This window comes from Myotis nattereri (genome assembly GCF_964212035.1).
Source record: "Myotis nattereri genome assembly, chromosome: 7".
NCBI lineage: Eukaryota > Metazoa > Chordata > Mammalia > Chiroptera > Vespertilionidae > Myotis > Myotis nattereri.
In genome coordinates, this window is record NC_138082.1 from 8,804,413 (window position 1) to 8,827,318 (window position 22,906).

At 47.1% G+C, this 22,906-nt stretch overlaps 1 protein-coding gene across 4 annotated transcripts in view; it reads left to right on the forward strand.

Moving 5' to 3' along the window:
• Window positions 1-22,906, forward strand: part of SPATS2L (spermatogenesis associated serine rich 2 like) — a 146,480-nt gene that overhangs the window by 82,974 nt on the left and 40,600 nt on the right. For all 4 annotated transcript variants that reach the window (XM_081096135.1, XM_081096132.1, XM_081096134.1 and 1 more), the window contains exons 4-6: window positions 15,320-15,428; window positions 19,089-19,138; window positions 22,104-22,344. In XM_081096135.1, coding sequence (XP_080952261.1) covers window positions 15,320-15,428; window positions 19,089-19,138; window positions 22,104-22,344 — 400 coding nt within the window. The remainder of the gene's footprint in view (window positions 1-15,319; window positions 15,429-19,088; window positions 19,139-22,103; window positions 22,345-22,906) is intronic.

The following is a 22,906-nucleotide window of genomic DNA, read 5'->3' on the forward strand; positions in this document are numbered from 1 at the left end:
AGAGGGAGAAGGAAGGAAAGTTGGGGAGGCAGTCTCAACCGGCAGCATGGTTCTAGGAAAGTTTCTGCAGGCTGCTGGGGAGTCCTTGGGCCGGAGCTGCCCTCATCCCCCCAGACAGGAGCTTTCCCCAATACCCCAGCACCCCAGGTGTTGGCTGGGGCGTCCTTGAGGGGGAGGGAGTCCATGGGGTGACAGCTGGACTGTCGGTCCCCTTGGCTTTCCATAGTGGGAGGTTTCCATAGCCACACAACATGAAGGGGCAACAAAATATTTTATTTAGAAAGGAAATTGAAATACCTATTTGGGAATTTAAACATATAAGTGATTTATGTTTATTGAAAGGCATTAATAAAAAGTTTGAGAACCACAGTTCTAAAGTAATTAGTAAATTAAATACAAACTCTAGACTTTCCTTTCCCTTAATAAGCTGAGCCATGATGCCACTGGTAGAGGGGAGTCTTCTCAACTTTCAGGGCAAGGAAGTTAGGAGTCTCATTTTTTAAAATATATATTTTTTTATTGATTCCAGAGAGGCAGGGGGAGAGAGAGAGAGAGAGAGAGAGAGAGATCAATGAGAGAGAATCATTGATTGGCTGCCTCATGCATGTCCCCATTGGGACCAAACCCGCAACCAGGACATGTGCCCTGACCAGGAATCGAACCATGACCTCCTGGTTCCTAGGTGGACGCTCAACCACTGAGCCATGCCGGCCAGGCTAGCATGCCTTTTTTTAATTGGTAAATCCTATTAAAATTAAAAAAAAGATATGTGGGTGAACAAATACACTTCCCCCAAAAAGAGAGTATGTTCCTAGTCTCCAAGGTGTTCAAAGGGTCCCCTTCCTGCATGCCACGGTGAGGAAATAGCCAAGGTTGAGGTAATTGGGAGATTAACTTAACTCCTTCATTGTGGGATCAATTTACGGGTAATTAACTCCTTTACTCTTGCATTGATTAGCGGGTATTAGTGACTTACACTTTCATGGGACTGTTTATCTGAAAAGTCCTGTGAATGAATGAGGCAAAACAGCCACAGGGAGAGTGGGTGTCGATAGATAATTACCCTCCCCCCAGCCAAGCAGAGGCCTTAAATTCCAAAGAAGAGGTTTTTACGGAATAGTCTTGTTAGAAGCAGAAGATAAATTAAAGCTCTCTTTTCCAGTCTGATTAAAATACCAAAAACAAATGTCTTGTAAAAAGAATGTCGCCTTTTGTGTCTTCACTAATAAATTCAAATATGGATTTCATCAGAGAAGGTATTTACCGAGGTCCTAAACTGCATGGGTGTAGCAGGCTGGCTGGAAACAGACTTCCCGTGGCCTCAGGGGCTCACGCTGCCCTAAATTATGTGCAAGTCTAACTAGTAGTTCTGAGGAAACAGGAAGAATCAAGCACAATTATAGAAAACAGGCAGGATTGCGTGCGTGCCAGATGGGCGAGATGAAATGTGTATGAAGCCCGTTGCTTGTTTCAATAGAGATTAGAGGGGCAACGGCTACTAATAGCAACCTTTTGAGATATATACGCGTGCGTGCGTGTGTGTGTGTGTGTGTGTGTTTGTGTGAGTCCTGCAAGTGTCAGATTAAAGGTAAGAATCCTGCTGTGAAAAATGTATCATAGAGAAATCTTCAATTACAAGATTTAAGATACTTTGGTTATCAGACTTCAATTTTGTGATGTTTTTAGATAGGAGAAAAGCCCATTTGAGTATGTATCTCTTGCTTGACACGTCAAGTTTTTAGGAAGTAAAGACGTTATATGGCTTTTTGATGCTGTCTATTTTCATTTAGTGTTATAACAGCTGTTAAATTATTTTTCTCTCTCAAAAGTTTAGTGAATTGACAAAGTCTAGACCAGCGGTTCTCAACCTGTGGGTCGCGACCCCTTTGGCGGTAGAACGACCCTTTCACAGGGGTCGCCTAAGACCATCCTGCATATCAGATATTTACATGACGATTCATCACAGTAGCAACATTACAGTTAGGAAGTAGCAACGAAAATAATTTTATGGTTGGGTCACAACATGAGGAACTGTATTTAAAGGGCCAGAAGGTTGAGAACCACTGGTCTAGACCCAGAGTTGATGGGAAGAAATCTAGGTGGTGGTTGTTTTGAACCCTTTCAGGCAGGTTGTATTCTCCAGTGGCCACAGCAGCATCCCCATCAACAGGTGGGGGTATGCCCCTTCCCTCGATTGGGAGCGGGGCGGGCTTTGGGAACCAGGCGGTCAGGATAGCAGGAGAGAGGTGGCCCTATGTGGTTTATGCAGCCAGATGACTCAGCGTCTTCTTCACTGGTTGCGACGGTGGCTACAGCTCTGGGCTGCCCGGTGCACAATCTGCTCTGAGGCCGCCATGCTGTGAGGAAGCCCAGACCAGCCCATGAGGAGAGGCCACCCAAGAAGACCCGAGACAACATGGAGAGAGAGGCCCAGCCGGTCCCCAGCTGCACCAGCATCCCTCTCCCCATCCCTACCAGCCCCCCCACCTGCCCGGGTGAGAGACCCCAAGGCAGAGCCACTCAGCAAACTCCTCTCGAATTCCTGACCCACGGAAACATTGAAGACCAGGAGAGAGATTGCTGTGTTAAGCCACAAAGTGGTGGGGTGACTTGTTACTCGCAGTAGATCAGCAGTAGATCACTAGACTAACCCCTCGCAAGGTCAAACTGTTGTAAACGAGAACCGATATTTTTGAAGTCATGCGTAAATAATGAAAGATGTGGATGAGCAGGTAGTGCGCTCAGGTAAATTAGTTGGTGGCGAGTGGTTATAACGAGAAAGAGGTCTGTCCCATCCACCTCTCTTCCTTCCACCCGGCCCCTCGCCTGTCTGTGACTTCCCTCATGTCTCTCCCTCATGATTCTCAATTCTGATGCACATTAGAAGCACTAGGAACCCTTAAAAGATAATCAGTGGCCAGGCCCAGATTTAATTGTTTGAGGCATGCCAGGGCCAGCCTGACAGGGTTGAGCCGGGCTGAGGCAGGGAGGTGGGAATTGAGAAAAGAAAGAAAGACAGGAAAGCGGGGTCGGGAGGACCCCAGTTCTCTTGGTGAACTGAAGCGAGCTTATTAGCTATACAATCCTCTTTATACACAACACACTGAATCGGAGGTCTGTCAAGAGGAATGTATTCTTTGTTCCTCTTAATCTCTAAGGGAGAGATACAGCAGAAGGACAAGTTCTCAGTACAGCATATCTCAGTAAATAGTTACAGACTTCTTGGCAAGCTATGAAAGGCTGTTATTCTACAAATGTTACTCCCATTCTACTGATAATCGCCATCCACACAAGTCTGGGAAAACTGTGTGGGTAAGGGTCCCAGCCTTGCTAGCCCCTTCAGGTGCAAGGACCTTGCCAGCTTACATCTGGCCCCCAACAGAGGCAGGACCAGGTCTGGGTATATTTTTCAAACTCACCGGGTTACTCCGGTTTGCAGCCAGGGCTGAGAACCACTGTTTGACGCCCAGACCTGTGTCCCTGGCGCAGGTCATGCTTGGAGCTCAGATTGCGAGATCCGATGGCTGCCTAGATACCTGGACTTGCACGCCTCCCTTCCTGCCTGGTGCTCATTACCCCTTTTCTCTGGAAATGACACCACTGTCCAGGTAAACAGATGTTCCCGCCACAAACCTGGGAGCCATCCAGAGTCCCTGTCTTCCTCCGTCCTCACTTCTAGTTAAACACGAGTCATTCACTTCCTCCCCAGTAATTTGTGAGTTATTCTCCACCCTGCCCCATCTTGGTCCGCCTTCTCCTCCGGAATCTGCTCTAGAATCCTAGCTCCATCCGTTTGCTCTCCTCCAGGTCATCCACATAGAAGCCACAGTGCCCTTCTCAAATGCGTGAATGTCACACTCCTCTGAGGAAAACCCTTCAGTGGCTCGCCCTTAGAATAACGCTCAAGGTTGTAGGATGGCCAGCAGGGCCTTGCCCACTTTTGCACCATGCTTCATTGATCCAACTGCATCTGACAGCTCCTTCCTTGTAAGATTTCATGATGCTCCATCGAGCCTGGGGCTTCATTCCTTTGAACGTGCTTCTAGTCCCTCGGTCCTGTCCATCATAGAAGTGTGTACCCTTCCCGGGATCCTCCACCTCCTCTCCAGTCCCCCTCTCCTGTCTCAGTCTTGCCGACCCCTCATCCTCAGTTTAAATGAACCCCAGGCCTGGGAGGGGACTTCCCTGACTGTCCAGATTAGGTCCCCCTGTCACAGCACCCAGACCACCTTTACTTCCCTTCTGGAACGCTCACCAAGCATCAGTCTTTCTAGACCAGGGGTGGGGAACGTCCGGCCCGCCGGCCATGTAAGGCCCAAGAAATCATTTAGTCTGGCCCTGTCAGGGTAACCACAGATGAGACTCCAAATTCAATAAATCTAAGAGCTTCTTTTATAGCAACATACATTTATATTAAGTGAATTATATTAAGCAAATGATGTTATAAATATCCAGATGGCCCTCCCTTGGCAGAAGTAAAAGGTTCCCCGCCCCTGCTCGCAACGGTCAGGTCTACAGCAGGTCAGGATTGTATCTGCCGCCGCCTACAGCTCAGCTTCAAGCAGAGTCTGCACATCCTAGTCCCTGCACAAGTGAGAAACAGGGTGCACTTGTCACCGAAACAACTCGGGGCGTGTGAGCCGGAAAGGAGGCTCCCTGGGAGGCAGTAACTGACGTGGCTCCCAGAGGTGCTCATGCCAGTTCAGGCTCTTCTCATGGATGTGCGGGGTCCAGCCCAGGCAGGTGGCCCCACGGTCCCCTGCTCCAACCGGCCACCTCTGCTGCCCCGCCTCATGCGCTGGACCACGCTCAGCAGGACTCACGCAGAGGGGCTGGACCCGAGGAAGCCTGGGGAGCACAGCTTATGAGAAACTGCCAAAGAGCCCGTGTCTACTACATACAACATGGAATTCTGGGGCAAACTTTATTACCTTGAAAAAAGTGAAAGGCTGAGTTTGTTTGTTTGTTTGATGTTTACCAGAGGCAGAACCAGAACCAAGGATTGGCAACATCTCGCATCCCCTTTCTGGCCACATCCTCTTGTCATCTCCCTCCCTCCTCCCCTCGCTCTCTTTAACATCTGCTGTTTGTTCTCCAAAGAATCACTCAACCCTAGTCTCCCGCCCACCATCCCCCATCCCTGATGTCCCGCCCACCATCCCCCCCTCCCGCCCACCATCCCCCCCCCACCCCCCCCCACCCCCGCCGTCACAGACCACAGGTGCCTTGACTGGCCACCTGGATGACTCTCAGCCCCCCTGTCCCTGAGCCTTGGGCTCCACCACTGTGATTCTCATGTTGTAACCTCAGGTCCTTCCTTTCTTTTGCTCCTGCTCCTCGCTTACTGAGAATTGCTAGGGAAAGCCATGCCAACTGGCTCCGTGACAGCCCTGTGCTATCAGCGCTAGTGGGCCTTCGTCCCGCTCAGCGTCCTTCCATTCATCCAGGCCATTTCCTACCACATCCCAGAGAGCAGCTCTAAACCTTTTCCCACTGTTTTAGCCCTGAGCAAAGTCTACAAACACTCACACAGAGGAAATAGTTGGCTTAAAATTCCTCTCCACAATCTCAAAATGTTATTGTGTATTCGTTCTTCCTTTTTCTCTTCTCCTTTCTCAGAATTCTGAGAACCATCCCCCATCTCCTCCTCCTTTCCAAAGCTTGCTTTCCACGTGGATTTTGGTATCTTTTTCTTTTCTTTTTCTTTTTTTAATATATTTTATTGTTTTTTTACAGAGAGGAAGGGAGAAGGATAGAGAGTTAGAAACATCGATGAGAGAGAAACATCGATCAGCTGCCTCCTGCACACTTCTTACTGGGGATGTGCCCGCAACCAAGGTGCGTGCCCTTGACCGGAATCAAACCTGGGACCCTTCAGTCCGCAGGCCGACGCTCTATCCACTGAGCCAAACTAGCCAGGGCTGGTATCTTTTTCTTTTCTTTTCTTTTTTTTTTTTTCATTTCCTCTGGGACTTTGTTGCATAATTTATCTCCCGTCTTCCCTTCCCTTTCTCCACATTCTTCCTCATGGCTGGCCCCTTCCCTCGGTTAGTGAGCGAGCCCAGTACTTCAGGGAGATTAATTGTGCCGTGATTGTTTGAGATGGTTGCAGAGCAGGCTTTTTTCCAGGTGAAGGGCGAAGGGAATCCGCACCGAAAGGATGGAGAACCGGTGAGGTTCAGAGGGATTTTGTTATCAGAGTGACTCTTGAGTTAGTTGTTATTTATGACTCTGCCTTTTTCTCCTACTGTTCTGTCAGCTCCTTGGGGCAGAGGCTGTCAGATTTATCTCACTTTCCGGCAGAAATATCTGGCGTGAATGAACAGAACTCCTGCAAAACGTGTGTGTTTGGGGAGAGAGAGCTGCTCTCTAAAGGTGTGATTTTTAAAAAAAAACAGGAGCGTTGATGGGAAAGAGAAAGACATCTCCCTGTTAGGAGGACAAAAGGGGTCAACGTTCGTTCTTCCACGTGTGGTCCATTGTGTTGGGTTCCTGTCGCTGCCACAAATCGCCACAAACATAGTGGCTTCGAACAACACACGTTTATTCTCTGACAGCTCTGGAGTTCTGGACGGGTCTGACTGGGCTGAAATCCGGTCTCAGCAAGGCTACCTTCCTTGCTGGCGGCTCTCGGGGAGAATTGTTTTCTTGCCTTTCCCAGCTTCTAGAAGCTGTCTGCATTCCTTGGCTCCGGGTCGCCTTTCATCTCCAGACCCAGCCATGGCGGGTCAAGTCTTTGTCACCTGGCACCGGTCTGACCCTCTCTCCTCCCTCCTTCCAGTTATAAGGCCCCTTGTGGTTGCCTTAGGCCCACTGAGAGCTTCCTGGGTAACCTCCCCATCGCCGGGTCAGCTGACCAGCAACCTCCTTAATTCTCTCCCCAATCTTAACCTGCCATGTTACCTGACGTACTCCCAGGTTCCGGGAGGTTAGGGAATGGACGTCTTTGAAGAGGCATCCCTCTGCCTGCCACCTCCTTGAACAAACAGCATCTGCATTGCCTGGGAGCTTGTTAGAGATGCAGAATCTTGGGCCCCACCCAAGCTTCTGACGCAGAATCTGCATTCTAATCACAGTCCCCAGGTGATTGGAATGTACTTTCTAGTTTGAGAAACCACAACTAGATTATCACAAAGCCCCACTTTAAACTTCCCACGATTCTAAGGAAACTGCATTTTTCCCCACCTTCCAATCTTTATTTTTCCTTCTTATCCTGGTTTCCTGCCAAAAAAAAAAAAAAAGTTAATTTTGATTTGTACCCTTGGTGTTAATTCCCCAAAAGTCAGCCAAGTAGAACATGACAACAACTGATGCATATATTTTGCTGGCAGACAGTAGATGCTGGGAAAGGCAATTAAATTATAGAATCATCCATGATGCTGAGGTACTGGTCTGCAAAGAGTATTTTCTTCCCCAAGAAGATTCACGGGAGAACTGCCTTCATTAGTGAGAAGATGATGTTAGTGGCCCAGCAAGCAAAGCAAAGTGAGCTGTTTCTAAGGCATCTCTGAGTGGCTTAGCCTTTGAGAAATGTGACCAAAGCTGATTAGAAAATTCCTTTCAAAGTTGCAGGAACGGCAAACCCATAAATAACTCTGGTTCTCATTGGTGGGAAAGGAGGCTGCTGGCTGTGTGGTTGCTGTCTTTCTGGCAAGGATAGGACTGAGCTCACCTCCCAGACAACAAGCTGCTCAAGGCTAGGACCAGCCATAGGCTGTGCCTGGGACCTGGGAGCCCGCCATACATTCTGGGCTTGAGCACTTTCTAATACAAAGTGATACTTTATGCTGAATCCAGAGATGCACTGAAATAAAAGTGGATAAATAAACTGGACTATTTCAGTGGCCATCATATTAGACTCTCTACTTCCTTTTGTTCATTCATTCATTCACTTGTTTGTTCAACAAACATTTATGAATCATCTGCTGAATGCCACCCGTTGTTCCAGGCCCTGTGGCTATAAAGATATGGTCCTTGTCACTCAGGAACTCACATCCCAGTGAGGCAGTATCACATAAGTAAATAACTATGGCAACATGAGTGCCGGAAGAGGTATGTGAACAGGTCATGTGCCTCTCTTCGCCCATATCATGTGCATGTTAACTGAATTTATCTTTAAAATTGTCCCCTTTGCCAGTTGGATTAATTATTGGGCTTTATTATTTTGTTTTCATCCCTAGCTACTAATTCTAGCTACTTATTCTAGAACAGCGGTTCTCAACCTGTGGGTCGTGACCTCTTTGGGGGTCGACGACCCTTTCACAGGGGTCGCCTAAGACCATCAGAAAACACATATATAATTACATATTGTTTTTGTGATTAATCACTATGCTTTAATTATGTTCAATTTGTAACAATGAAATTGGGGGTCACCACAACATGAGGAACTGTATTAAAGGGTCGCGGCATTAGGAAGGTTGAGAACCACTGTTCTAGAAAGTGAAACCCTCTCATATTAGTGCAGGTAAAAAAGGGGCTATTACCAAGGTCTGGTAGGGTCTCGTGGGACTTCAGGAGAAGTTCAGGAAGCAGGAAAGGCAGGGAGTGAGGCAACCCCAGAAGGCCCCGCAGACCCCAGAGCAGAGGATCTGGTTGGCCCATGTCATCTCTTCGGCCAGGCTGCTTCCTCGCGCTGTGATAGAGTCCCTGTATTCTGATTGCCTCCTTCCTATCACTCACTTAGCACAAGTTGCAATTATATATATATTTAAACTTACATGATTACATCTGTTTTCCTCTCTAGGTATGGCAATGATCGTATCTGTTTTGTTACTGCTCTACCCAACCTTGGATAAATAAATGAAAGAATGAGAGGGAGAAAAACTAACAGTTGTTAGTGACCCTCGAGATGGGCTTTCTGTGGTCCCAGTCGGCTTGCAGAAGGGGGAGCGGGATCGAGGAGAGCCTTGGGTCCCCTGGCCGCTCACCAAGCTGTGGAGAAAGGTTCTTAAGGAGGGTGGTGTACAGGGCCGTCTTCCCCAAATAAGTCTTGGCCAACACACTAGCCACATGTTCTTTCAATGGCAAAGACACGCCAGCCTTCACACCCAGAGAGACCCTTCTCCTTCGTGGCCCAGCGTACATGCCCCCACCCTTTTCTTTTTAAAATGTATTGAGCAGCTAATATTTGCCCCCTTCTATCTCAGACACTTTCACGCATCATCTCTTCATTTCCACAGAGATTCTAGCAAGTAAAATTCTCGTTTTTACAGCCCCAGGATCAAATGTCAGTTATTAAAACAGTTCCCCCAAGGTCATGGAGCTGGCACGTGGCAGGGCCAGGATTAGGACCCCGGAGTGTTGAATCCCAAAGCTCCTTCCTTGCCATGTGGCTGCTCCTCCTGGGAGTAGCCTCCCTTCCCCGGCGGACTGAACTGCAGCTTCTCTGTAAACCACCGCGCCTTGTTCCTAGGCACAGCGTGAGCACACACTTCCCGGCACCGACGGCCTGGCTCCACACCGTCCTGTCCCTCTGGGGAGGGGGAGGCTGAGTCTGCTTCCTCTTCGTGTCCTCGGCACCTGTCACTTACTGGGAGCTCACCCACTATCTGTCTGCTGGGCTGAGCTGCAGAAGGATAGGTAGTTACTCTGCCATTTCATATTTTTTAAATATATTTTTATTGATTTCAGAGAGAAGGGAGAGGGAGAGAGAGATAGAAACATCAATGATGAGAGAGAATCATGGATCAGCTGACTCCCACACTGGGGACCGAGCCTGCAACCCGAGCATGTGCCCTGACCGGGAATCGAACAGTGACCTCCTGGCTCATAGGTCGACGCTCAACCACTGAGCCATGCCAGCCAGGCTCGTTTCATACTTTTAAAACTCCACAAGATACCATGAGTACATTCTAAAGAAAGTAAAATTACCGAGTCTTATAAATATTTTTTTCCCTCTCCGTTACTGAAATTTAAGAAACATATGTGTATTCTTCCTGCCCATGTAATGTTTAGTTACATCGCAGTCTACAGAGACTCACCCTCTGTTACTGTGGAAGGTGAAAATGCTGGTGAGTCAAGGCAGCAGCCTGGTATACCTACACATTGGCATCCTCTCCTTCAAGTCGGCGTGGGATTATGCACAAATGTCTGAGCGGAGGATTCTGCGCGCTCTGCCTAGGAGACACAGTGTGTACACAGACACTTGGATATGAAGTAGCAGGTGCTAAGTGTTAAGAGAGACCCACTGCTTCCCGGCGGTGTGACTCAGTGGTTGAGCGTCGACCTATCAACTAAGAGGTCACGGTTTGATTCCCATTGGGGCACATGCCTGGGTTGTGGGCTCAGTCCTTAGTAGGGGGTGTGCAGGAGGTAGCTGATCCATGATTCTCTCTCATCATGGATGTTTCTATCTCTCCCTTTAAAAAGAGAGAGAGAAAGAGAGGGAGAGAGGGAGAAACCTACTGCTCAGGGCTATGGGAATTGAAAGGCAGCAGGGATGCCCTCTGGCAGGGATGGGGAGGACTTCATGGGACACAGGGCATTTCAGCTGGAATGTAAGATTCAGACAAACACACACAGCTCAGGTCAAAGGCAAACTACACAGAGGTGGGAGTGGGGGTGGGAGGCCAGCACTCGGCTGTGCTTGTCCGTAAAGGGCAGAGCAGGAGGGGCTCTTGGAAAGCAGGTTGGAGCCCGTTGCCGATGGCCCCAAGTGCCAGGTGGGAGAGCTCACTTTATTCTCAGGAAGGAAGGTGGTAAATGCCACTATTACGCTTCAGGCAGAGCAGCCTGGCAGCAGCGGGAATGGGTTTGCGGGGGAGAGCCTGGAGCAGAGGGAGCGGGGATTTTATGTTTATTTGATAACACTGAGTCTTTACTGATCACACAGCTGTGTAGGGGGACTGGACGCCGGTCAGGACCGTTTCTGAAACTTGGGCACAGTCCGTTGTTGACAATGACTCATGGGTGAGGCTACAAGGATTTCTAAGGAGTCATCACAGACAGGCTCCAACAATGCACAGTGCGACTGAGGGAGCCTGCTGGCAGCTCTAACACCGGGCCACGTAGTCCAGAGGAGGGAGGTTAATGCAGGAAGCCACAGTCAAAAGGCTTGTGGAAGGCAGGGCCTCCCTGCTCAGTGAGGGCGAAATGCCAGCAGGCGGGCCTAAGGCAGAATGGGCCAAAACCTGCCCGGCCAGATAGGAAGCCCCAGAGAGAGGAGGGGAGGGGAGATTAAAACGCTGAAGGCGAAATCACAACCACTTTTGAGGTGCAAAAGGCACATTTCTAAAGCAGGGCAGCATCATTTGGGGAAAGGCAAAGCAGTTGCTAAGCAAACTGCTAACAAGGGCTTCCGATTGATTGTCAGCCTGCCTGGCGGCCCGCCTGGCATCAGTACCCAGAGGGATGCAGTGGAGCGCAGCTCCGAGCAGTGGGCCTGGGTGTGAAGCCGCAGCAGCAGGCACATCAGGGCTGTGTGCTGCAGGACACGCTGTGTACCAGGCAGCGCCAGAAACAGCCTCTGCAGGACAGAGCAGTCCCTGCACGCGTGGGTTTTCTGACTTCCCCGGAGGCAAACTACCCTTCCCCACCTCACGCATTGATTGATCCACTCCTCCAGGAGCTTCGTTTCCAGACGCAAAGGCTGCCTGCAACCCAACCTCGCTGCAGCACTGCCCTGTGACCCCCTCCTGGCAGTTAAAGAGACTGGTCAGGAGGTCTTTTTCAGAGTTAAATGTTCAGAGCCCTTAGGACTGGGGCTGCATCTTGGATAGGGACACCGTGGGGTTCCTGTATTTTTATGCGGACACGTGCATGCACATGATTTCACCATCTTTCTCGCAGACGTTTTCGCAGGAAAATAAGTGTAGTGACTATGAACAAGAAGGTGGTGGAGCAATACTACGCCCTTCACATCAGCAGAGTTCAGTGATGAAAGCAGAAACAGTGTGGCCCAGAAATTCACTAGAAATTCAACGTCACCACGGAATAGCTAAGAATAAGCAGAAGCTATTTTTTCCCTCTTTCTCTTATTTTTTTAAAAACTTGATATTCCTGTCTTGGTTAAGTGTCTTCCTCTGGAAATCGTATGCAATATTCACAGTTAGATTTGATGTCAGAATTCCGTTGTTGACAGTGTTCTAAGGATGCGTTCAGAGCTAGGATGTATAAGATGACAAGGATTGATGTTTTCTATATCTGACCGTGGTTGTTGTATAAACATCTAAAAAGGAAGTGTCTGTAAGCCATGGCTTATACTGTGTTTTGCTTTAACCTGATACAGTGTATTATGTTCTGTAGAGGAGAGACTGGAAACAGGTAGCACCATTAGTTATGCTTATTCCATAATTGTGGGTCTTTACTGATCACACAACTGTGCAGGGGGGTTGAGAACTCTGGTCTAATGTAACTACAGGTGACCCTGAAACCACACGGGGGGCGGGGGGGGGGGGGAGGGCGGTTACCGGCACGCCCCTCTCTCTTTCCCGCACAGTCAAGAATTTGAATGTAACTTTTGACTCCCCAAAATGCAACTACTAATAAGCCTACTGTTGCCCGAAAGCCAATGACATACACAATTAGCACATTTTTGTATGTTACATGTATTATTCTGTATTCTTATACTAAAGTAAACTAGAGAAGAGAAAATGTTATCAAGAAAGTCGTATGGGAGAAAAAATACATTTACAATATTTATTTAGAAAAATCCAAGTCTAAGTGGACCTGCACAGTTCAAACCCAGGTATAATGTAGTTAATGTTGCCGAAGCCGGTTTGGCTCAGTGGATATAGCGTCGGCCTGCGGACTGAAAGGTCCCAGGTTCGATTCCAGTCAAGGGCATGTACCTTGGTTGCAGGCACATCCCCAGTAGGAGATGTGTAGGAGGCAGCTGATCGATGTTTCTCTCTCATCGATGTTTCTAACTCTCTATCTCTCTCCCCTCCTCTCTGTGAAAAATCAATAAAATTTATTTTAAAAAAATAATGTAGTTAATGTCATTAATAACTAAGCATTATATTATTTAGAGGAGCATGGCTGATGTGGTAATAATAATGGTGATTATTAAGAAATTCTGTGTAATACTAACCAACTAGAGTGGGTTGAACTGCTAGAATTGTATTTTAAAGATCTACGTTAGAAGTGTCACATGTAATGTCTATACATCCAATACACTGATAAATACTGGGTCACTGTAGTTATTGTTGGGCACACACTGTTAATGACTTCCCTGGGTTGGATGTAGGTGATTTTGTTCTTGTTTTTCTCGCCATCTTAACTTCTTTTAAAAAGAGGGAGAAATGGGAAGATATTGGTCAAGGGGTACAAACTTCCAGTTATAAGATTTAACAAGGTCTGGGGATCTCATGTACAGCATGGTAATTGTATCTAATAATACTGTATTTTGTATCTGAAAGTTGAAAGTAGATCTTAAATGTTCTCACCACAAAAATAAATGGTAATTATGTGATGAGATGGAGATGGTCACTAATGCTACAGTGGTAATCGTTTTGCAGTATATAAGTGTATAAAATCAACACCTTAACTTGCATTTACAGAGAGAGAGAGAGAGAGAGAGAGAGAGAGAGCTATCTTTTTTAACACAATGAATAAGAACAACTTAACAGAAGCTCTTGTGAGCATCCTTGAGGGGTGCTCAGAAGACCTGAGTCCTTTGCACAGCCCCATGGGCCCTGCGTGATCTGGTCCCTGCCGTCTCTGGCCTGTCTTACCCTCTAAAAGCCCCACCCTCTGCCTCCCTCCTAACTCACCTCCGGCCACTCTCTCCTCAGCACCCCTTGCTTCTCATTCATGCTGGTCCTTCTGCCTAAAATGCCTTTCCCCTTATCTCCCACTCATCTCTTCTCACTTCAGATCTCAGCACACCTACATAAAGGCATGCATGTCTCCCTGCCATAAGATTGTATAGATTTTATCACAGTGTACATGTTTGTGTGGTCATTTGATCAACGTGTACATTTCTCTCTAGTCTGTAAGTTCCAGGAAGTTGGATGCCTTGTCACACAATAGACATTCAAAAAATAATCACTGAATGGATTTTTAAAAAGAAAAAGAACTTAGATTTGAAGAAGTTACTGTTTTATTTAGTATGGAGGCTAGAAAAACTAAGAACCATAAAATGTGAGAATAGAAAAAAAAACACAGAGAAATCTTGAGTCACATATACAAATACATATATTGTATGAGTTCTCAGTAAACACCACAGAGTTGGCATTTTTGAGTGTTAAGATTCAAAACCAGCTCTCTGATCTATAGCATCAGAAACTCTACAAGTCATTTACCCATAGCGTGTACTGTTTGCTCATCATAATCTAAATACTCATCTATACAGTTCTATATGGAGAAGGCTACCTATTTCCTAACGTAATTGGGAGAGAGGCTATCCTGTTTAATTAAATGTTCTAGTCAATCGAGTCACATTCCATCCATACCCGTATAATCCATAAGCCACGACTCTGATTACAATAAACTGCAGGCAACTCACCAGCTCAGCTGGTCATACATCACCATTGCTGTAAACACTGAAGATCGTGCAGGGATCAGTCACCCTGTGATGCCACTTACCTGGGCACCAGGCGGCACCCTCGTATTTGTCAGGAGCAGCTGCAGTAATCTTGACAGGAAGCTGGTGAGCCAGGCTTTGCTAATGTGGATCGAGCACACCATAGCAATTGCAAGGGCGGTAAAGATCAGTTCTGTTGAGCCAGACGAAAGAACACGTGCTAAATTTGACTAAGAAATACGTACAGGCCATTAAAAATCGACTATCAGCCTAATCTGTTGCAATCCTTTGCTCTCACATACGTATTTGCTCTGTTTGAAATGCTTGGTTTTCAGACGTGCATTGGGGAACATTTTCTGTCCTGTGGCTAGGACTGCCACATCCCACAATGCAATGCCCGCGTTTTCCAGTCTCTGTAAACATCGGTGGAGGGTCACAGCACATGGGGAGCCTCGGATGATGGGTTCCACTGTGCGGAGCAGAGACGCTGAGGCACGAGGCCGCATCTGCACGTTTCCCCGAGATCCCCTGAGCCAGTGCAGGGGGAGCCCGAGACAGGACACATCTGTGTCCTCCCTGCAACACATCTGTGTGCATCTGGAGTTTCGGGGCATGTCGATGGCTTTTCACAGGCGCCGTTAGAGTCCGAACAAGACCTTTGTAAGACCTGTGTGCGCAGCACAGGGGTGTCCAGGTGGTTGCAGGGTGCGTCCCGCTGGCCTGACACACCTGAGAATGCGGAGCGCAAGAGGCTTCCCAACGCCTTTCCCGAGGTTAGAATTCCGTCCGGTGAGAGACCCCTGGGTGGGAAATGTTTAAAGCGTTTCCCCTCCTTTTCCCTTCTCCCCCTTACAGATCTATGCGGTCCGCTCTGTCGTTCCCAACAAAAGCAACAACGAGATCGTCCTGGTGCTGCAGCAGTTCGACTTCAACGTGGACAAGGCAGTGCAGGCCTTCGTGGACGGTGAGTGCAGGCCCTGAACCGAGGGTGTCGGAGCCGAGTGTGCCCTGTGCTTCCGTACGGTCCTCCCTAAATGCATCGAATACCCATGCGTTACTGATGCTTTCTCATAAGAACAGGCATTTTGGAAAACACACACACATACTCAATAAAAACACAATTTAACGTTCTTTCCGTCATTACTAGTAAAAATAACACACCAAAAAAACAGTATAGATGTTTTCTAAGTATTTTCAAAGGATTCCTATGGTGATGCTACTGATTCTATTGCTACCAGTCATTCATGTGTGTTACTAAACACGAACTGCATTTGACGGTGCCCTCTGCCTGGAGGGGGAAGGACTCGCTCCGACCTGGGAAGTTGTCGCTCTACTTGGCTCTACGACTGGAGTCCTCGAATGTGATGCTTTAGTATTCGAGGGGACTGATTTATTCTTTTATAACCTTGCTTTTTTATTTTGAATTTGCCTAATTAATTGGAATATCAGTTCATCTCATCTACTTCTAGAACAGTGGTTCTCAACCTTCCTAATGCCGCGACCCTTTAATACAGTTCCTCATGTTGTGGTGACCCCCAATTTCATTGTTACAAATTGAACAAAATGAAAGCATAGTGATTAATCACAAAAACAATATGTAATTATATATGTGTTTTCCGATGGTCTTAGGCGACCCCGGTGAAAGGGTCATTCGACCCCCAAAGGGGTTGTGACCCACAGGTTGAGAACCGCTGTTCTAGAACCTTTTTGCCTTTTTTTTTTTACTTGTTTTTTTAGAAAGCCCATTGCCAACGATGTTATAGAATCTCAATCTCGAAATGTTTTATCCTGTAAATGTATAACCTACTGTTTTAGATTTCCTGTAAACTAGGAAATCCTCTTCTCCTAATCACATTAAATACGTTTCCCTGATGAACAGAGATCGCATGCCCACCCTTGGTTATCATAATGCCTCTGGTCCCGGGTCAGCGTCTGTTTTGTAAATATGGACTGGCTCGCCGCAATCTGACGGATGAGGTCAGGGAAGACTTAGTGCATCTCTCAACCACATCCTGTTTACACCGTGTTTGTTAAGGGTAGTGTGACCTGCTCATTTTCCGAGGAATAGAATAATCGTCCGACGCTCCTACCAGTATATTTGCCTTTCAGACAAGGTCTTGGAACCAGGCAACAGGCTCGCATTCTGATGTCTGCAGCCAAGGTCTAAGGTCCTAATTGAATTTAAAAATGATTATCATTCAAAACAGACCTGTAAGCAGACCCGCAGTGCTCAGCTTCCCTGATCTTCCCTGATTCATGGACCAGCAGATAGAGAATCTGTAGTCATCAACAGCCAATAGTAGAGAGAGCCATATTAACCAGGCATTTCGGCTCCAGGGCAACGTGTCTCAAGAAGAAAATGTTGGGCCCTGGCCAGTTTGGCTCAGTGGATAGAGCATCGGCCTGCGGACTGAAGGGTCCTGGGTTCTGTTCTGGTCAAGGGCACATTCCCAGGTTGCCAGGCTCGATCCCCAGTAGGGGGCATGCAGGAGGCAGCCTTCAATGATTCTCTCTCATCATGGATGCTTCTATCTCTCCTTCCCTCTCCCTTCCTCTCTGAAATCAATATATATATTTAAATATATTAAAAAGAAAATGTTGGCGCCACACACATCCTGGCTCAGACACCCTGTTCAGGTTTCCCCTGCCAGTGTCACTCGCATGGAAACGGAGCTTCAGGAAAGGGTTCGGGGGACGGTCCCCACCCCCGCTGGCTTGTGGCCCCACAGCGAGAGTTCCATTACAGAGTGACCCTGAGGAAGTGACGGACGCCCAGTAACTGATCACTGTCGGAGGTCCGAGTGTGTTTAAATAGAGCACCTTGCTTGTCCTTCCTGAAGTGCTGGCCTTGTCAGCGTCGAGGTCTCATTAAATAAAACCCTCATCGATCGCTGAGGAGCCTCGTGCCGTTGTGGCTGGGCACCAATCACACAGCTTGTTTAAAAGCCACTGAGAATCAAAAATATGTGTCAGCAACCACCTGCGTGGCCTATTAACAGCGCTCCTTCCGAGTGGCCCAGGAAACCCCCAGCATTTTCAGGAGAAGTAAACTTGAACAGTAACAGTTTCACAAATCAAACATGGTTATTTCTTCTTCAGAATTACTCTCCAGAAGCTCATTTTTTAAAAACTGCAAGTAGAATGTATGTCAAAATATGGGAACCAGAGGAATAAATGAGTATTGCCACTGAAAGCTGGAAGCGGTTCACCTCCATCCCCTGCTTAAAAAGGACAGTATTTTGACATGTTTAAAGATAGTTCTTAGAAAACTGACGCTTATCTATGAGTGAGAACCACCCTCATGATTAGTAGCCGCCGCTGTGACTTACCCCGAAACCTAATGAAAGTGACTTCCTCCAGTTCTTCTACAGAGAAATACTGTGAAGCATTAATTCTTTGGGAAAATTAGAGGAAGGCCGGCCCTGTTAATAGAAAGTCTGAACTACAGGGCACTTTTCAGTGCAGTGTTCTTATTTCAAGTGCATGTCACTCGAAAAGCCTGCGATGGGCGCTGACTCGGAAACTTGGAGTAGACGGGAATAATTAGCCCGTCTACGCATTAGTCACAGCAACGCCGCCTCCGCTTACCCAGCAGTGACAGCAGACTCCATAATTGGGACCCGGCTAATTTGAAATTTCTCACAAAGGCCAGGCTCAAGTTTATCTTTGTTTGGCCAACACACTCCTTGCAGGGAACTTTTACAGTGTAATGAGCTTGTGTGTGAATGCTTACTCTGTGAGAAGTAACTACTTAATATGAAAAAAGCTAATGTACTCATTACCAATAAGTTATTGCTGAAATTACGCCCCCCCCCTACTACCCCCGCTCAGCTGGAATGAGTGAAAGAACTTTGTGAGAACAGGTAGAAACATTTACTTGAGCAAAAGATAAATACATGCATGCATATATACATACATACATACATACATACATACAAAACAACAATGTCGTGTAACATACCAGGGTAGGCTTTTCCTCTGAGTCTGTGTGATTCCTCATGTGTGAGTGGCATTGACAGAACCTGGAACTGCTGTCATTTGATGAACTTTTGTTTCAAAGTGGGCGCCTGGCAAAGACCACCCCCACCCCCCACCTTTTCCCCAGTGATGAGAGCAATGCTTTCGTCAGCTCATCTGGCCTCCCTATAACCCTGCAAGCCGTGAACACAATATAGGCAGGAAAAAAGAGTAGGAATGGCCAGACAAAAACCTATGATTCACATGGTTAATAAAATTCAAAACCCCACCTTTGGTCCAGAAGATTAGAGGTATTTTGATTCATCTATCCAACAGAACAATTTTAATTCTACTTACGGCAACGAAGCTAGCAGAAAATTCTCAAGATATATTTCATTTTCTCTAAGACAACATAATGACCAAAAAAAGTAAGCTTCATGTAGTAGGGCTTAATGTTTTGATAAAACCAAGATCATGCAGTGAATTAAATGAAAATCTAGAAGTAAAGCACGAAACTGGCATTTTTATTAAGGCAGGATGTATCAAAACAAATGAAAAAGCCGGGGGGCGGGGGGGGGGATTGCTACCAAGATGAAAAGACCGAGATGAATTTTGTGTGGTGTTTTATTACGTGAATACGCATTAAAGATCCTTTGTCTTTGTCTAGGCAGTGCAATTCAAGTTCTAAAAGAATGGAATATGACAGGAAAAAAGAAGGTAAGATTAATATTGATTGTAAATTAGTAGCATCTTCAATCAAAACTTTTATTGTTGTTATCATTTTAACAAGGCTGCCCATGTTACGCTTCTTTCAAATATGATAATACGTGCACCCAGAAAGCTTGCAAATCCATGGCTCTCTTCAGTCCCAGCCGCCCTCCCCACAAAGGCCCTTGTTTTCTGCTCCGTGTTCCAGCCGCCAGGTGTGCTTCAGAAGTGCCCGGGGTTTTCTTTTTAAGGATTAAGGGGAGCCTCGCCTGAGAACTCAAAGGATTCAAGACATTAACTTGCCTGAACAGATCCTGTGGCACAGAGAAGATTAGGAGTGTTTCAAAGACACTTGGAAACGCTCTAAATATATTTTCACATGTTTTTCCAACTGCAAGAATCTATCCAAAGCTGCGCTGAGATACCTTTTTGCTGAGTTCTAAGCTAGGTTTTCTTAAGAGAGAAAGAAAATACTTTAAAATCAGAGTAAGGGGCCTGTTTTTTCTTTTTGAGAACTCTGGCAGACTCCTCCTGGAAAACAGGGGAGATTTTAATCGGCCCCTTTTACCTTACTTTGCCTTCTTGTCTAGTCCGCAAGAGTGACTTGTGGGCACGCGGAGGTGTGCATGCACACTCTGGCCTCTGTCTCCAGCTCGCCTTCCTCATCTTGTGAGCATGCTCACTCGCTCCCGGTCCTGCGCCTATAACCTGCTTCATGGCCTTTACTAAAAGTCTGCTCTTTTCTTTTTTAAAAATAAATCTTTATTATTAAAAGTATTTTATCTGTCCCCTTTTTTCCTCCATTGATCCCTTCTAGCCTGCCCCGCCACCCACCACCCCCCCACTCCCTCCCCAGGCCTTCATCACCCTATTGTCTGTGTCCCTGGGTTATGCATATATGCATACAAGTTCTTTGGTTGATCACAAGTCTGCTCTTTTCAAAGTCACTGCCCTGCCATTGCCACTGTTTGCCAGCGGGGCCTGAGTTCTGGGCATCCCAGGAGATAAACCCCAGTCTGTCCTGCTCCCTGAGGGGCAGTCACAGGCCTGCAAGCCAGGTTTTCACCAAAACGAACAAGCAAGCAGCATTACTTCCATACGATCCGAGATCAGGGCCATTATCCTGGCCCCGTTTTCTCTTCCTGGTTTCATGTAGACTAGGAAGAATTATGAGCTTTTTCCCTAGTCTTTGTGAGCCACCATCTTTGACAGTCTCCGCTTATCTTTAATCATAGCTCCCTGGGCATTTGTGGGAGATGAAGATGATTCACAGGCGACTGAAAGGCGGTATTTACTCTTCATGGAAATTTTCAGAAGTGTGGTTTGGGTATGAATTTCTCTGATGTGAGAAAAGGAGCAGACAGCAGCTGCAGACCCAACTCATTACCAAGCCTCCCTCTTAGAGGTTGGGTGGGACCGTGGGAAAATGATCTGCCCGGCCTACTAGCTGTGGGGCTCCCGTGGGAACTGGGACCTGGTGCCGCGGGCCTTGGCCGCCACCCAGTGAATGAATGAATGTGCCCCCTCACTTCTCTAGGGGAGCGCTTTCTTGGAGGCATGGTCGTGGTTTCAAAGGAAAAGAACGGGAGTAGGGAGGAGAATTCAGGAGAGAAAGCTGTTCTTTCTATTCCTTTTCCAAATGTGTAGAACAAAGCCAGCTGAGGTTCAGCTGGTGCCCACTGATGCAGCAGACAGACAGGCCGGGTCCTGATGGGTCGGCATCCGTTCTGATCGGCTGAGGCCTGTACCCCACTGAAGGTTAAGAACAGTGAATAGTCCTCGGTACAAAACCAAAGCAGTAAAGCGTATAACATAATTAGGCACAACATCTTAGTATGCTGACCATTAGGACATTTTAGGAGAGACAGGAAAACTCTCATATTGTAATAATTCAGGCCTGAAAGATTTCGGTTGACTGAAGTGCAGGGTAGGGGAGCCTTGTAAAGTCGGTCAGCTACAGCTACAGCTGAGCGGTCCCGGGGCCCACTGCTCAGTCCAAACCCAGATGGACTGGGTCCATTTGGCCTTACTTAGTAGCCATTGTCTGCTCCGGCTTAAATATTCGTAGGGATGATTTGGGGTCCTGGGGCTTCCTGGAACCTCCCAGCAGTGGTAGCAAACAGGACCTCTGGTGGGCTGGTGCCTATTTCACAGACCCGAGGGGGACTTTGGGGATCTGCCGTTCACATCCTCATCTTGCAAGGACTTGCCTGCCTTTTTCGTGTCAGTCCGTCCCTCAACATCGTCTCCTCCCCAGAGGATCAAACCTTCGTGTCCTCCTCGCCTCCCACCCTCATCGCCTCTGTAAGAAAGGAGAGCCATTCTCCAGGGCGCCATGGCCGATTCCAGTTCTCTCAGGGCACAGTCACAGGCTCCCTGTTACCGCATGTGGTGTCTCGATTCGCTCAAGTCTGCCGGTGTCTAAGCCATCCCTGCGATGGTTCCCTTTCAGAGGAAGCTTTCTGTTTACAATGTTTATGAAAGGAAGGTTGATACAACTTATTGTGAGAAAGAAGATATTTACTTACATTAAGTTGGGTGGTTAATAAAGATGTGTTTTCACCCATTCTATCAGAAGAGCCAGGAAATTATATATATTTAATAAATAATAAGACAAGAATAAACTCTGTGTGTTTCACATACAACTGTAAACCTACGTTTGCCCCACCTTGTGTTTATGTGTGTATGTATATATATATTTGTGTGTGTGTGTGTGTGTGTGTGTATATACACACACATATATATGTATGTATATATCATCTTATATAAAACTAGAGGCCCGATACACGAAATCCGCGCCTCTGTCTTGGCCCCCACCCGCTGCAGCTGTGTCCAGAAGGAAGGATGTCAGGAAGGATGTCTGGTCTAATTAGCATATTATGCTTTTATTATTATAGATATCTTATTTTGGTCTCTCGGGTTCATCTTATAATTCAAGGATCTGAGCTAAAATCATATTATTTTCTCATTCTAGAACAATAAACGAAAAAGAAGCAAGTCCAAGCAGCATCAAGGCAACAAAGATGCTAAAGACAAGGCCGAGAGGCCGGAAGCAGGGCCGCCACTCCCACCGCAGGCCCAGAATGGCCACAGCGGCAGCTGCGAGAAGGATAGCTCGTCTACCGACTCTGCCAGCGAGAAGCCAGCCCTCCTCCCTCGGGAGAAGAAGATCTCGATACTCGAGGAGCCCCCCAAGGCTCTCCGTGGGGTCTCAGGTCAGTCATTGTTAAGTCAAGTTGCTTAGGAAGACGTGGAAGGAAGGGATGCAGAGGGAACCTACTGGCCCAGTCCTGGTTGCTGTTGGAGGCGAAAGGATGGGCTCGGTGCACACGGTTCAGGCTTCTTGGGAAGGGGAGGGGAGGGAGGACTGTCAGGGACCAAAGAACAAATGCTCAGTCCAGCCCTGCACTGAGTCAAAGGATTATCTTTTCTCAAAAAATCCAGTCTGGTCTGTATTAGGATCATTAGGAAAGTGGAAATTCCAAGTTTAAAGACATTTTCTCTCTAGACACCTTTGCTGGGATAAGGGAGGGATAATTGGTGACAAAAGAAAATGTTATTTAAAGGTAGTATTTTCTATGATGTGACAGAACATAATCTTCCAGGGTGTTAGAATCTGGAATGTTAATTATTTGGGCTAAAGCTATATGTTAACTAATCTACAAAGACTACTTCTCAATCAGCTGTATGGCCTTGGGTACATCATTTCATCTCCGCTCTCCCATTTCCTTGCTGTCTCTACTAGAACGTACTAGATCAGTGGTCCTCAATACCACC